Source organism: Zingiber officinale, chromosome 7A, assembly GCF_018446385.1.
Source record: "Zingiber officinale cultivar Zhangliang chromosome 7A, Zo_v1.1, whole genome shotgun sequence".
In the NCBI taxonomy this organism is placed as follows: Eukaryota; Viridiplantae; Streptophyta; class Magnoliopsida; order Zingiberales; family Zingiberaceae; genus Zingiber; species Zingiber officinale.
In genome coordinates this window covers 51,104,853-51,120,383 of record NC_055998.1, presented here as the reverse complement: position 1 = coordinate 51,120,383, position 15,531 = coordinate 51,104,853, and the positions used below count along the sequence as shown (strand labels likewise).

The 15,531-nt window shown below is 33.2% G+C and overlaps 1 protein-coding gene across 1 annotated transcript; it reads right to left on the bottom strand.

Annotated features, from left to right (window-relative positions):
* Positions 1-2,080: 2,080 nt before the first annotated feature.
* On the bottom strand, positions 2,081-15,151 carry LOC122001398 (NAC domain-containing protein 53-like). The gene is made up of 6 exons (XM_042556111.1): positions 14,995-15,151; positions 13,613-14,097; positions 13,163-13,440; positions 2,946-3,269; positions 2,593-2,859; positions 2,081-2,397 (listed from the first exon to the last, which is right to left on the bottom strand). The coding sequence occupies exons 2-5, from the start codon at positions 13,767-13,769 to the stop codon at positions 2,602-2,604; spliced, it is 1,017 nt and encodes a 338-aa protein (XP_042412045.1). The 5' UTR covers positions 13,770-14,097; positions 14,995-15,151; the 3' UTR covers positions 2,081-2,397; positions 2,593-2,601.
* Between the last annotated feature and the right edge of the window lie 380 nt (positions 15,152-15,531).

The following is a 15,531-nucleotide window of genomic DNA, read 5'->3' as shown; positions in this document are numbered from 1 at the left end:
TCCATCCAGAAATCTTCTATTTGCTACAACAATATCATTAATTAATTGCTCATACCCAATAGTTAATTAATATATATAACAAACTCCCTTAAACCCCTTTAAATCCTGAATTCGAGATTTAGGGATCATCAGATTGCTACTCCTTAGTAGCCAACTTATACCTCTAATTTTAAATTTTTCTAAAGTTGAATTCTTACGTTGCAAGGTATATGATTAACCTCAATCTACTAAAACTTCCTTTATTTAACATCCGATCAATCTTTACTTGTCAGGAATTTTTTTACCTAACATCCTATCAATCTTGACCTGTTGAGACTTCATTGTCGTCTAGCATTCGGTCAACTTTGACTTATCGAGACTTCACTATTGCTTAGCATTCGGTCAACCGTGATCCGAGATTGATTGTTCTAACAATCTCCCTCTCCAATAAACTCTACTTTTACTTGATGTTTCATTCTTGTAAACAAATATATTGATCAAATATTAACATTCAACTCGAGTCAGTTCAAGCATGGTCACTTTTTAATAGAGGTCAATTACACCAACACAATCAATTTCTCATTAGTCTAAATCGACATGAACCTAGTCAATTAACAGAAGCTTGAATAAAAAAAAAAAATTATTTTAGTGAGGCTTACCTCTAATTAGCTAAATATATTTATAGATCTTGACTTCAGTCAACTGACACCATTGTAAACCTATAAAAGCTTGAGATTGAACTTGAAGTTATTGATCCTTAGTCAAAGATTACGTTAAGGTATTAGGCATTCCCTACCTAATTTACACACATCTTATCGGGATGATATTTTCTAAAAGCATAAGCTCAAAGATTAGATTTCACTTATAATCTCTCACAACACTCACGTATCTTGTTGGTTTTTATCAATTTTACATAGATTTTACTTCATTAGAAATTTTCAATCTCATACTATTTATTTTTAATCATCTTCAAATTTTCCTCATTAGGGATTATGAGTCATTAGACACCAATTCAATTAAATTGTGCCCCCGACATGCGTTAAGATATTCAATAGAGTACTAAGTATTTATTGTTCAAATCTCATTAATGAATGACACATTACAGTATATTTTTCTCAGATTATAAAAAAATTAACTTGATTGTGTCAAATTTAATAACTTTTGTTTTTGCTTTATTTTGATGGCATTATAAATTTTATTCCTTCTGAAATAGTATAACTTATCTTTGACAATTTACAAAATTTATAATTCACTTTCAAAAAATTTAAAAATTATTTTTCACTCTTAAAAATTCTACTCGGCCTTAATGATTTTTTTTCATTCTTACATTGTAAATGTTTCTATGCATTCATTTTTACCCTCAAAACTATCGCTTTACCTTAACAATTATCAAAAAACCTTAACAATTATCCAAATAATCTAGTTTTTAATCCCATTTTAATTCTAGAAGTAAATTTTCGCTTTTCTTCCGATATTTTTATTTCCAAACTTGTCACCGAAATATTAATTATCTTTTTTTTTTAATATTTTACTTTTCTTCCTTTTAATTTTTACTTTCTATTTTTTATAGATTTCCATTTTCCCTTAAAAGTTTTCAATTTAAAATTCCACTTTACTCGCATAATCTTATTATCATAATTTGATTTCACTCTCATAATTCTTTTAACTGCACAATGCCCTCTTCAGTTTACAAAGTTTTTCATTTCACCCTCTCCAAATTTACTAAATTATATTTTAAATTTATTTTACTTTTTGCAAATTGTATTACTTTATTTCATTAATTTTAAGTTTGCAATTTATTCACATTTTTTAATATTCTCATAAAATCTAATAAAAAATTCCTCAAAACTGTTTAAACGCTTTTTCATTTTAAACTTCTAATTATTAACATTGTTAGACTTTAACATAAAATATTAATAGCACTTTTATCAATCAAATAATAAAAAAAATTAAATCATCAATTTATTTCTTTTTCCAAGGAGAAAATTTTCCTTCGCCTTAACTCTTCTAAGTTTTCAATTCGCTTTTCAAATTTAAATGCTTATAGTTTACCTTAAACAAACACCATATTATTATATCCTTTAACACAATTCGAACAACATCAATCAACAAATATACCAACCGCATCCTAGTTTTTAAAACAGCTTAGGAACTGAATAATATGTACATCACATGGATCTTTTACAATGTAGTACAAGCCAGGCATGATTCACAAACACATAATTTAACTACAGATAATATATGACATGTTCACAAGAACAGTATGGGCAGGATTTTCAGCAATGAATGACAAATCTTCAGGTTCGTTGCAACGCTATAATATTTCAAGAATAGATCTTGTACAAGTACAACTTCTACCAGAATCTGGTCCCTGTAAAGGCAAACCAAACACCACCCTCTTTGTCCAGTAGTTGAAGCCTGAAACCATGAAGATAAAATGACAAGGGAGAATCATCTGATGAGGACACTGAAACTATGCTGTTGATGATCAGAAATGGCAATGTTGATCTCAAATATGACAATAATTTAAATTAATAACTATTACTAAATAATAAAATCTGTAACGTAGAGTTGAATTGGTGAAAGAAAGCAGAGAAGAGAAACTCTACAAACCTCCAAACTCTATGAAGGTGGTGCAACATATTCAGGGGGATTGCTATCCCAAATAAAACATAAATCATTCAGCTCCACATATTGGTCAGTATCCAGTTCAGTTATTGTAGAATGCAACATAATTTCAGACGGAATGTTTTCAGCATTATCAATGTTGCCGTGGATCAATGCTTCAGCAGTGAGAATTTCTAATTCATTAAATAGTTGATCCTGGTCCACTTCAGAAGAATAATTAATATCATTGATAGGAATGGCTGAATCAAGAATCTGCATTGTGCAATTGAAGACGATGACAAAATTAGCAAGCATGTATTGGAACCAAAGAATTAACAAATAGTATGAACGCTGACTACCTGTCCACAGATATCCTCTCTGAGCGGGCATGCACTGGGAAACTGTTCCAATTCCTCCAGCAATATTCCACCGAATTCACTAAGGTCAGGATCAGAGGGCATCCCAATCTCACCAAAAGGCGCAGGTTGCTCAGAAATGTGATCCAATAGTCCACATTGGTTGTCTAGTGATTCTGGGCTCAAACAATTTACACAAGGAAGAAGAAAGGAATGCCCGTCAATTGAGTCCTCCCAATCCTCCTCATTGAAAGGTGCACCATACTGCTCCCCAATTCTAGGGCCAGAACCACTTTTTTGGAAGACTTTACAAAGAACATATGAATTCTGTACAATGAAACAAGTTAAAGTGATGTATAGAAACATGAATGATGAAAGGCAAGTTAACTTCACATGGTAATGTCATCATCAAATATGAAATGATGATTAGGTCTGGTGAATAGCATTAAATAAGATGTTGAACACTAATCAGGGCATTAAGATCAAGAGGCAGGTTGAAATCAAAGGACTAAAGGTAGTAGAAAAGTAAGAACTGCTATCATGTTATTTCTAGTTAGTTTTGATAAGTATAAATGCACTTTAATTTTTCCACTAGTAGAAAACCACTTATTTGTATTGTAAGCATGCATGAAATCCTATGTCAAGTTGTGATCATGAACATGATGTCTACACCATTTTGCCAAATATTATTCATACCATTTTCTTCACTCTTTCGCCGTCGGTAGGACTGTAGATAGAACAACAAAACTAGAGGTGTTATGAGAGGTTTTCCAACATTTAAGAGTGACCAAAGAAATAGGCCTGAAAGCCTATTCCAGGTTTCCTAAACCTTATGTAGTTAAGGTTCATTTGTACATAGGTTTTGTAATCAATAATTAATCAATTTAATCCTGTTCTGGCTAAAGGTTTGAACCAACTTGTCATAATTCTAGGCACATAAGAAGGATACCTCTTCTGAGCATTCAAGTACTCTTTCCTCTCACCAGGGAGGGAGAAAAAGAGAACCATAATACTATATTTTTCGTACTTTACCTCAACTTCTTCAGCACTTACAATGGGCTTCCTATTGCTTATTGCCTTACTTATCCAAGTATACTCTGTAGAACGGTTCTTGTACAAGGAAAGGATGGAACCACTAAGTTTTTCAACACTTGTAAAACTTGTGCCGACTATAGTAAGACAATAAGGGCAACAGGAAGCCCGTTGTAAGTGCTACAGAAGTCGGAGTAAAGTACGAAAAATATAGCACTAGGGTTCTCTTTTGCTCCTTAAACAGGTGAGGCTCCTTGGTGAGATGAAAGAGTAATTGAATACTCCGAAGAGGTATCCTTCCTATGTGCCTAGAATTATGACACGCTGCTTCAAACCTTAGCCAGAACAGGATTAACTTTCTAGTTACAAACTGAGTAATTACTGATTCCAAAACCTACTTACGAACCTTAACTAGAGAAGGTCTATGAAACCTACGGTAGGCCTTCAGGCCTATTTCTTTGGTCATTCTTAGACATTAAAAGACCTCTCATAACACCTCTAGTTCTGCTGTTCTACAGCCCTAGCAGCAGTGAAAGAGTGATTGACTACCCTAGCAACGGCGAAACAGTGAAGAAAATGGATCCTTTTTACATGTTTTTTTTTTTTTTTGCAGAACTTATATCCACAAATAACAAACAGGATGCACAAACAATTATTTATTCTGTAAATATTTGTGCAGAACTTATATCTGCAAGTATGGGGAAGAGAGAAACAAAAGAAGACTTGTCCAACCTGAAAAACCAAACATATCCATGCGTGTTTGTTGAAAAAAGAATCTACAATAACAACATTAGAAGAAATCGTTGGTAATATTTGAACTAAAGAATTTGTATTTCTTGTTAAGAAAGCTCAATTTACAAGAACTGTTACTGTCTATTTCTTTTAGTAAATCTACATATTCAACATTTCTTTATTCTCTCAATCCATCTCATTCAATTTATTTGCTCTTCAATTCCATTTTTTTGAGGATATTAGCATTATTACACTTTTGTATGTAACAAATTTAATCTCAAATTAATACTTTCAGATCTAGGAGTTTATCATGAATGTTTAAATGGCCATGCAAACAATATATTGTTTCCTTTACCCATATTTTACACACTATCAGAGCACCCTTTTAGCACAACAACTCAAGTTTAGAGGATCAGTCTCCCTCCTCCATAGATTGATGTCACCAGCTACACTCAGGAGATCCAAAACTGCAGTGCCTCCTACTCTAACACAGAACTTCCAACCACACTACAGGAGACAGATCTCTACTTGCAGGTGCATGGAAGATCTGGCCACTTCTCCACAGCAAGGTCCATAATCAATCAAATCTTCACAGTGAAAGATTCATGAAGCCTATTGTTGACCCACTCTTCACCAATGGAGCACATCTAGGTTTCTTCCTCGGACTACCTAATGTTTTGTCCAACAAACAAATCTGCTCACCTCGCATCAACTTGTCCATATACAATGCTCTCCATCAACTCTAACACAACCTATTCTCAGTCACAAGCCAATTGTCAGCCTCGTCAGCACTTCAATTGTTAACACCATATTCATCTTATGGTCCACATCCATCTCTGATCATTTTCTGCTATTGTCAACATCCTAACTGTTTAGATCTCCCATCTGCCATTGCTTGTGTACTATACTTATGTTGCCTAAAAGCTACTAACGACTTGAAAAGACAAAATGTTCTATTCTTATTTTACATCTAGCAAAGATTCAAGATGTGCTATCCACAAATAACTGAATAAAAAAAATGCCTCATCTTATTTTGCTATGTCCAGCAAAGAAGCAAGCTATCGCATTCATCTCTAATGAAGACACATTTTCATTGAACATTTGAGTCCATGCTGGGAACCTAATGCGCAACCCTCGCCCTTTTTCAACCTGGCTTGAGATCAGCATTGGCGGATTATCTCGAATGAAGACCCAAAGAAAAGAAATGTCCTAAGTCACTAAGGGAGTGGAGTTAGAGTTCCCAGAGAAAGAGATGGAATTAGAAAGCAGTTCTTGGCATTTGACCTAGACTTGACCACGATTTGGAACCGCCAGTTCGACAGTTCCAGGCAGATCGACCCTTAATCTTAACCGCCCAAAATGGTTACGATTCACGGTTCGATTCACGGTTCATCACGGTTCGCCACGGTTCAAAATTATTATGTTAAAAAAATAAAAAATTACTAATAAAAAATTAAACATTAAAAATTACAAATTAAAATTTATTGGAAAAAAGGACTTGTACTTATTTAAGTTGCCTACGTATCCCCTTAGAGGAATCAAAGCCCACATAGTTCTTTTACATTTTTATTCTTTTACATTGTTGTCACTCACTTTCATTTCCCGTTCCTGTCGTATTTGTTCCTTCAGTGTCAAAATCTTCAACTTCGTTATCTAAAAGTTGCATTCCTTGGATTCTTTTCTTCGCTCTGGTCCAATCGTCCATTAATGCTTGGGCTTTCAATGAGTCAGGAGAAAAAGTTGATCGTCGTTCATCTAATATGTTGCCACCGGCACTGAACGTCTACTCCACAGCAACAGTTGACACTGGACAAGCTAAAATTTCTTTGGCAATCCGAAGAGGATGGGAAAGCTTTGAGTCTCCTGTGACCACCACTTTAAGATATCGAAATTTTCGCTATCTGCTTCATTAAAATCAAAAAAAGTCGTAAAATAAGTCTCAAGTTCCTGTGTGGAACTTAAGGATCCTTGTGGACATTTTGTCCGTTCTTTTAATAAAAGTTGTGCATTTGTAAATTTTAAATTACGACTAGTTTATTGTATTTCAGAAATATTAATTTGTGTTCCATATTTTGCATAATATTGATTATAAATATCATATAAATAAATTCTAACATTATATATAATATTAACTGAATCAGGAGAAGAAGAATCTTTAATTGGAATTAAAGCGTCATAATATAAAGTTAACATTTTTTGTAAAACTTCTAATTTAAATCTAGGATCTAAAGCAAATGCAATTAAATAAATTTCAGAAATAAAATAAAAATAATTTTTCCAGTTAATTTTCATAGCTAAGATGCAAGGAGATAAAGATTCATTATTAATATGTTCATTTAAAACTAATACTATATTAGAAAAATTTTCTAAAACTAATTGAGCAGTGACCGGAAAATTATTCGGTTGCATCATTAAATACTTGTAAAATTTCACAAATACTACTACAAATATTCTATTGTTGTAAAAATAAATATATATTAGTATTAGTATTTTGTGCAAAAAATAAACATAATATTTCTTTATAATCAAAGGAATCTTGTAATAATTGGTATGTTGAATTCCAACGTGTTGGTATATCACGTGAAAATTTTTTAGGTCTCGTTCCATTAGTTTTACAAAACCTACCCCATTGTTTCATTATAGATGGATGACACCATAAATAAGAAATTACAATTCTAATTGGTTTAATATAACTTTCTAAAATTTTTAATCCATCGTGAACAAATAAATTTAAAAGATGGCATACACAATGAATATGAAAAAATAAACCGCCAATAATAGGTTGACAACAAATTTTAAATCATCTATACAAGCGATATTGAAACTAGCACTATCTAATGATATTGAAAATATTTTATGAATTGGGCCATATTCTTCTAAAATTAATCATAATAATTGTGCGATGTTATGAGTATTATATGATTCATCAAAAACTCTATAAGCTAGCAATCTTTTTTGGAAGTTCCAAGAGTTATCGATCCAATGGAAAGTCACACCCATATATGAATGTGTTTACCAATGATCACTCCAAATATCGGAACATAAAGAAACTTTATTATCTAATTTACTAAATTCATCAATTAAATTTTTTTTCCTTGTTTTACTAATTTTTTAATTGTACGAGTAAGTGTAGTTCTAGGAACACGTTCAGCACATCGATTAAAAGATTTTTTACAAAAATCTTCAAATGTGCATTTAGATCCAAAATTAAAAGAAAGATGTTCTACGGAAACAAATTTAACTAATGATTCTCTTAATTTATTATCCGAATATAAAAATAAACTGGAATTGGTACTACCGCTAGTTAAAGAAAATCTTGATAATTGTGTTTGAAAACGGTCGAGTCCATATTCCGTCGGGTGCTTCATTTCTACATGTCGTTTCAACGACCCAAAGCCGCCGCCGGCTTGGAATTTGTAGAAAGCATTGCAGTGCTTACATTTTGCACGCATTTCTCCCAACGAAAGAGTGACCTTCTCAAAATGTTTAGTGAAAATAGAAGACTTTAGAGGAGGAAGTTCCCGAACCTTAGAAATAATTGCATCGGTACTTCCTTGTGTTTCGAATGTCAGATTCAGAAGATGCTCAATCTCATCATCGGTGGATTGAATGTTGGAGTCCTCCTCCCGAGGATTCATTATTTCCTTTTCCTTCCGAGCTCGAGATGATGCACCTCCGCGGCCTCCTTCCATTGTAATTGAAAATTGAAAACGAAAGCATGTAGAGAATACGAAATTGAGATTAAGAGTAGAGAAGATGTGTGTGAAAATGATGAAATGAGATCTCCATTTATAGAGTTTTGATAGTAACGAACACAAAATCATAGTCATTGATCAAAAAACGATCAAATGATCCTAACCGTTGAAAAAAAATACTCAAAAAAACCCCCCACACTCCCCAACGACTAGGAACCGCGGGTTAACGAGCGGTTCCAATGGCTAGGAATCGACAGTTAACCGGAGGTTCAAGTCGTTAAAAAAAAAAATCAAATTGGTTGAACTGATAGGCCAAACCGACAGTCTGCCGGTTTTGCACCAAAGGAACCGGAACTAGCCCGGCCCAATTCCGGTTCGACTTGACGAACCGAGTCAACAGGCAACTGGCCCATTGACCCAGTTACGGGCCCGGGCCGGGTCCGAGCCAAACCCGGCCCGGGGTCGGGTCTAATTTGACCTTCCTGTATAAGCTATTCTTGTCCTCTCTTTGTCGGTGATGTTGTTCATGTTCTTTAATAGGAGCTCCACTCAATTGAGTAAGTCCTTTCCCATGTTATAGTGGAATCTATACTTTCTTTTGTTAGCAGTCCTTCCCTTGAAGTCATCCCTTTAAGTCTGAACCTTATGTCATGGAAGCGGACCATTGACCCTGAATAGTATTTTATGGCACCCCTCTTAGCTAGAGTCATGTATATTCACATAATTGCCCTCCTTTGAGTTTGAAGCAACTATGCCATTCATCTCGAATGAAGACCCAAAGAAAAGAAATGTCAAATCTCTTTTTATTAGGTTTAGCAAAGGACTGAGCTGAGCTATCAATCTTTCCTAAAAGAAGCTCAAGTACTTTCCTTTTCTTTCCAATTTCAGAAGTTCACTTGAGAGAGTTGTTCCTGAAATCTCTATATATCTAGTTTCATTTCATCCTTTGTCTTACCCTCTCTTACCAATTTGATGGTTAGCCTAAAGTTAAATGGATCATCACCCACACACTCCACGAACTATTTTAAAAGCTTTGTTGACCTCAAGTTGAACAAATCATTAGTTGCATGCTTTTTCAGTTCCTTAAGTTTAGTTTTACCTACATGCTAATTTTATGTTTTAATTTTATTATGATCATATCCTTGTCTACATTTCTAGTTCATGTAACAAACTGAACGTAACATAGAAAGTATCTCTGCTCCCACTTGAGGAGTGTTTAAGGTATTAAGTTTATTAAATATAAAGTGTAATGGGATTAGTCCTCTACACAGTTAGCAAAATCAATCAATAATTTTTCAGGTCACCTGAGTTTGATTGGTATGGCAATGGCCGCATCCATTTTTCCAAGAAATTGTTCTCTCACAAACATTGAGGAAAAATATTTTTTTTTAAAAAAAAACTAGAGATTCAAGGAAATTAATTAAAAATTAGTTAGATTGCGCATAGAAATGGATTTGAGTCCCCAGAAATTTAGTTAAATTTAGAGTTAAAATCTAGTTAAATTGAGAGTTAAAATGGATAAACAAGAGTGAAAATATGGTCAGAGTGAGAATATTTTTTAAAAAACATAGTTGATCAAAGATTCACCCTTAAATCCCATCTTGACTCCTAGAGAATTAGCTTGGGAACAAAAGAGTGTTTGTCGCCTTCTTATATTGCTTAGTCTTCAAGATTCACCATGATCAAGGATAACTCATTCAACCATGTCATTACTTGTTAGACTCGCCTCACTTATCTCTCTCGCTCACTATTGATTGAGCGAGACTATTGTAGATCAAAAGCGATTATTATGGATCAAGAGTAAACAATTTAAACTCTCTCTATCAACAATGGTTCCAAAATTGCCCTTCAAGTAAAAACCAAATTGAATATTGTTACGGACCCAACAAAATGTGAATAGAAAATACATTTCTCCTAAAACAATATTAACAATCTAGTGTTATTGAGTAATTTATATTGAAATTAAGATACTATTACTTATGATCTAGATTTACTATTTATTAATATTGTATTAATAAATATGAAAATATTTGTATATTTATTTTTTAATAATTTGTAATAACATATAATAAACATTTTTCTTATGATTTTAGAACATCTAATGTTTATATGAAATAATTTTATTATATCTGTTTTATTTTTTATTTATTTTGTTGAATTTAATTTCACTAATAATACTAACTCAATGCAACCAAGAATTCTTTACCTATCAGATCTTGATTCCAATACCAATTTTAATAACTGTGTTCCTACATTAACACTTCTCATGTTCAGGTTCAATGATGAGTCTATATATTCCCATATAATGGTTATTTTATAATGATGCAATACAATATTTACTTTCCCAAATTCTACACATTCCTTCCTTTTCCTTACTTCCCTTCATGAGTTCACCAATGGGAACAAAAGATATGTCATTTCCTACTGATATTTTTTTACAAGATGTATCAATTCATTCCAAAACAAATCAGGATGATGTCGATCAAAAGGTCTTAAGCTACAGTAGAACAGAACATTTAGTTAGAGAATAGCGTAAATTGTTGGAAAACCATCTGATAATAGAAAATTGGTTGTGATTAACCATTCCAAACCTAAAAAGTGGACCAAAAGAACATCAGAACTTTGTCCAACATCACTTAGTAATCTTTGTTATTTTGGAATATAAATTTAATTTCATCACTGACAAGTTATGTCAGTCACAATTATTTTGGATTAGATAACTAAAATTTCACCACAACGTGATTTAAAATCTTGAACTATATCAGAGTTTTGGTCTGACCGGAATAATATGGTTTCCAAAAATAAAATATTTAAAAAAAATATTTTTCTAAAAAAGAAAAAAATATGGAGATAAATAAATAAAAATTTTATTATATATTTTTAAAATTAAAATAAATAAAATATATAATTAATCAGATAATTTTATTAGGCTTTTTAGATTATCCCTATTAGAACTAGGAGTTGATTAAGGTAATCAACCTAAGTTATCAGTTTTAACTAGAAAAATCTACCGGACCCCTCTGGCGCGACTGCGGGGGTCACTCAACCCTTCCGTGGTGACTACGGTGGTTGTGTGATGCCTCTGTTGCTGCCATGAGGCCTAGTGCAAGTTGTATCGGTGCCGATCAACGGACAGAACGAAATATTTTGCTCGTTTCGATCAACTTGACAAGACATTTTAATCCATGCTTCACAAAACCATGAATGTCAAAATGAATACTAGGATAAAATAGTTAAAGAACCCATATATCAGTTGTAAGGGATCAGTGAAATCAGAATTGGCGTGAAAAATATAAAAATGAGAAAAAAAATATAATACAATTTCTTATATGAGTTCATGGTTCAAAATCTTAAGAATGTTTATTAAATGCCATTATGTAGATTATTCAATATTCAATGTTATGAAGCATATTTTGGTTCCTAACTACCTTCAAATTGGTTTAGTTAAAGAAAAGGTAATTTTAGAATCCTTATTGATGGATAGATATTATGGTGTTTTCTTGATCCACAAGAAACTCTTTTGATCCACATAACCTTGAACAATAATGAGCTGTCAATTCTAATGAATGATGACAAGGCTGATTGATTGAGTGATCTTGATCTTGTGGTGAATCTCAAGTTAGGGCAAGACTTAATAATTTAAAAGGGCAATGATGACTCTATCCTTCTCATGCTAAAATTAAAGAGGAGAATAAGAACAGTTATATTTTTCAAGATCATCTCAATAGACCAAATTGTAACTTCGATTCCATCCATTTTCATTTAAAATTTAGCCAAATTTCAATGGATTCTGTATATTTTCTAATGTTATCTAATTAATTTCTAGATCTTTCTTTGAATATCTAATTTTTCTAAACTTTTCTTAATCATTTTGAGGTGTTGATTTCTCAAAAAAAAAAAAAATTGATATTAATCCAACTTAGAAAATCCATGAGTTCTGACTGTCTGTTCCAACTATCCATTGAACTCAATGCAAATCTTTATCACTAGTATTTAAGGTTTTATCAATATCAATATTCAAATTTCTTAAATCGCTATCAATTACCATCTCCAATTTCCCTCTACCCTTTACACCTTACATTCTAATATTTCAACTATAACTACAAAATGTCTTTGATCGTATATACTAAATTTTATCATCTCTTGAAGCTACACTTGATTTTATATTTCTCTAGTAATTCCACCAGTCCATGTATTCTAATCTCTACTTTGTTAATTTTTGTACATGTAATTCCCTACCTTCTCAACACTTTGTCCAATTAAGTTTGATGGTTTTTATCATATTCTTCAAAAAAAAAATATCATCTTACAAAGCACAAGACTTGTACAAGATTAAAGAAGCTTTATCAATTTCAACCAAATTTATCTCAACAACATAACCTTGATTTAATCAATTTGTACTCTCATCCATCAGCACTACAACATCTGCAAATAATATTTACACAAAGGAGATCTACCCTAAATATGATTGGTAAGCACATAAGTACTAAAGATAGGGACTTTGAGTTGACTAGTGGTTAAAATCATCTGTTACACTCTAGCTCTAATGTTAGTAATTACATAACAAAACCAAATATTCTAAAAGTAAAAATGTACTAAGTTCATAGACTCCTAATTTGTTAAACAAACAATGGAATTACTCATCTTTATATGGGCTATATGTAACTGATACTAGTCAATCATAGACTTTTCAGATAGAACACATTAAGACCTTAAGGCCAACTAAATCCAGATGACACTAAGTATAATAAAGAGTCTAACCTGTGAGTATCCAGCATCAGCCAATTCTTTGCTCTCCAGTCGGTACTCATACATTACCCAATCTGTCCTATTTCCCTTAGGAGGCTTTCCCACATGAAAAATAAGTGTCTTTTTCATCCCAACAATACAAGAGTTGTGCATGACAGTTCTATCTCTTCCAGTAGCCTTCCAATATCCAATATCAGTTGCACGATTTGTTCGAATGCCATTAGGATATTTTCTATCTCGAGGGCAAAAGAAGTACCACTCCAAATCCTTTGTATGCAAACAAGATTTTTCTACATGTAATATAAAGCATGATATATATAAGAAACACTTATCAAAGAGAAGAAAAATGAAAAGTTTTAAGAAAGCAAAAAGCATAAAACAACTGATAAAGTGCAACACTAGTGAAACTTAGATTAGAAAATGACAAAAAGAATGCATAAGTGAAAGCGGCATGGGAATTACCTGGAAGTTCCCACGGAGAAAATTTGTACAGTTCAACTTCTGAAATAGCCTCAAACTGCATTGACTTTCCAATTACCTTTCTCTTCAAGTAGTACCAAACAAGTTCAACATCAGTAGGGTGAAACCGAAAGCCCGGTGGGAGAAAAGGCTTAGCCATCACTGTTGGATGCTTTATTTTATAGAATGCTAAACAGGGATTCAAAATCTCGTTTGTCTAAGCAGTAAGAAAGATGTCTGAACTTGTTGAAATTATTCTCAACTTTACAGGACTTAAATCTGTCAACTCAGAACTGGAAGAAGCTTTAGGCCAAAATATACACCAATTGTATTTGTTTAAATCCAGTTCCGAGCCAACACCTCTGGATATTTGTCAATTCCAACACCGGAATCGATTAGAACACCACAATATGAACCAAAAATCACACTGAAGAAACCAAACGAAGTTCTTCCTGATCTCAAAAGACATTTGAAATCAAAGTCAAATCCTGCATGAATCGACTTTATGTTAAACAACAGATACATTGTATATAGCAACAAGAGAGCAACATAAGGCCGTCAAACTCAGATCAAGTAAGATACCAAGAGAAATTTCGTAAAAAATAACAGATGAAAAGAAGCTTAAAATTTCATTACAAAGAACTAAAGAAATAACATATAACCGAGAATGTTCAATAAGTAAAGACAAACCAACTACTAGAATTTACTTGAAAGGATACGTGAAAGAGAATAAAAGACGCGGATAAAGAAATGGGATATGTGAAAAAAGATGTGAAAAATATCACCACCAAATATCTTATAATAAGTCTAATCGGTCATAAAGGATTCAGAGAAACTTAACTGCATCCGAAGAGTTCATAAATAGAGAAAATTTGGGAAATCAGAAAACCCTTTAAGCCCAAAAAAAAAAACAAAGAAGACTGAATGGCTACTCCATCGTAGACAACCACAAGAACATTGATAAAGGTGTTATGTGAAACTGATATCTGTGTAAAATGGATTCATAAAACAGAGAAGTCGAAATAAGAAAAACAAAACAAGGTAAACAGGAGATCGAAGTTCTAACATCGAGGATCAAATACAACGACGAAAACAAACAAAAAATTTCATACCCAGCCCGAATATATTGGTGGGATGCTACTCCGCAGACAAGAAATAAACACGAGCTAAAATCTGCAAGTTATTGATCGGACCAGCTAGAACTACAACATTGACAGAATATCGAGAGAAAAAAAAATAGAACCGGCTCGATCGATAGATTGACGGACGAACAACCAAAAGTCCTCGTTGGGAAAAAAAAACGATAAAAGGCCGATCGATCAAAGAACCCTAGATTCAAGGCGGTTAGCAGATCAACAAAAAAAAACATGGGAAGAGAAGCTTACGCCTGGATTTGCCCGGTCGAAGCGGGGAAGTTTTCGCCGCCCTTTGCTGTCGGTAGTGCCGGAAAGGGGGAATCGGTAGGAGGTGAGTTGATATGGTGGAGCACCGAGTGGAAACCGGTTGCAGATACTTGTTTGCACAAAGCTTCGGGCGCACGCCTCGTCCTCCCATTGGCTGCAGGGAAGCTCCGGTCAAACATCCCCACGCATCATGCTACATATCATGTGAAGTGGGGTGTGAATGGGTAGTTCTGACTTGGTACCCGGGCCACTGGGCCCCGCAATAGCCAGGCCAAGTCAGATTGAACTAAGTTCAGCTCAATCTGGGCACGCCCACGCTCTTTGGTTCTGTCAGGTTTAATCAGTTTAGGCTCAAAGGCAATCAGTTTGTTCCAAATTCGAATCGATCGGGCTTATATTATTTTTGCAATATTTTTAAATAAAATTAGAAATATCTGACCGTTGATTAAAGTAAATAACAATTTTAGGATTTTGATTTAAATTTTTTAACTGTTTAATCATTAAAAATAAATCTGAGCT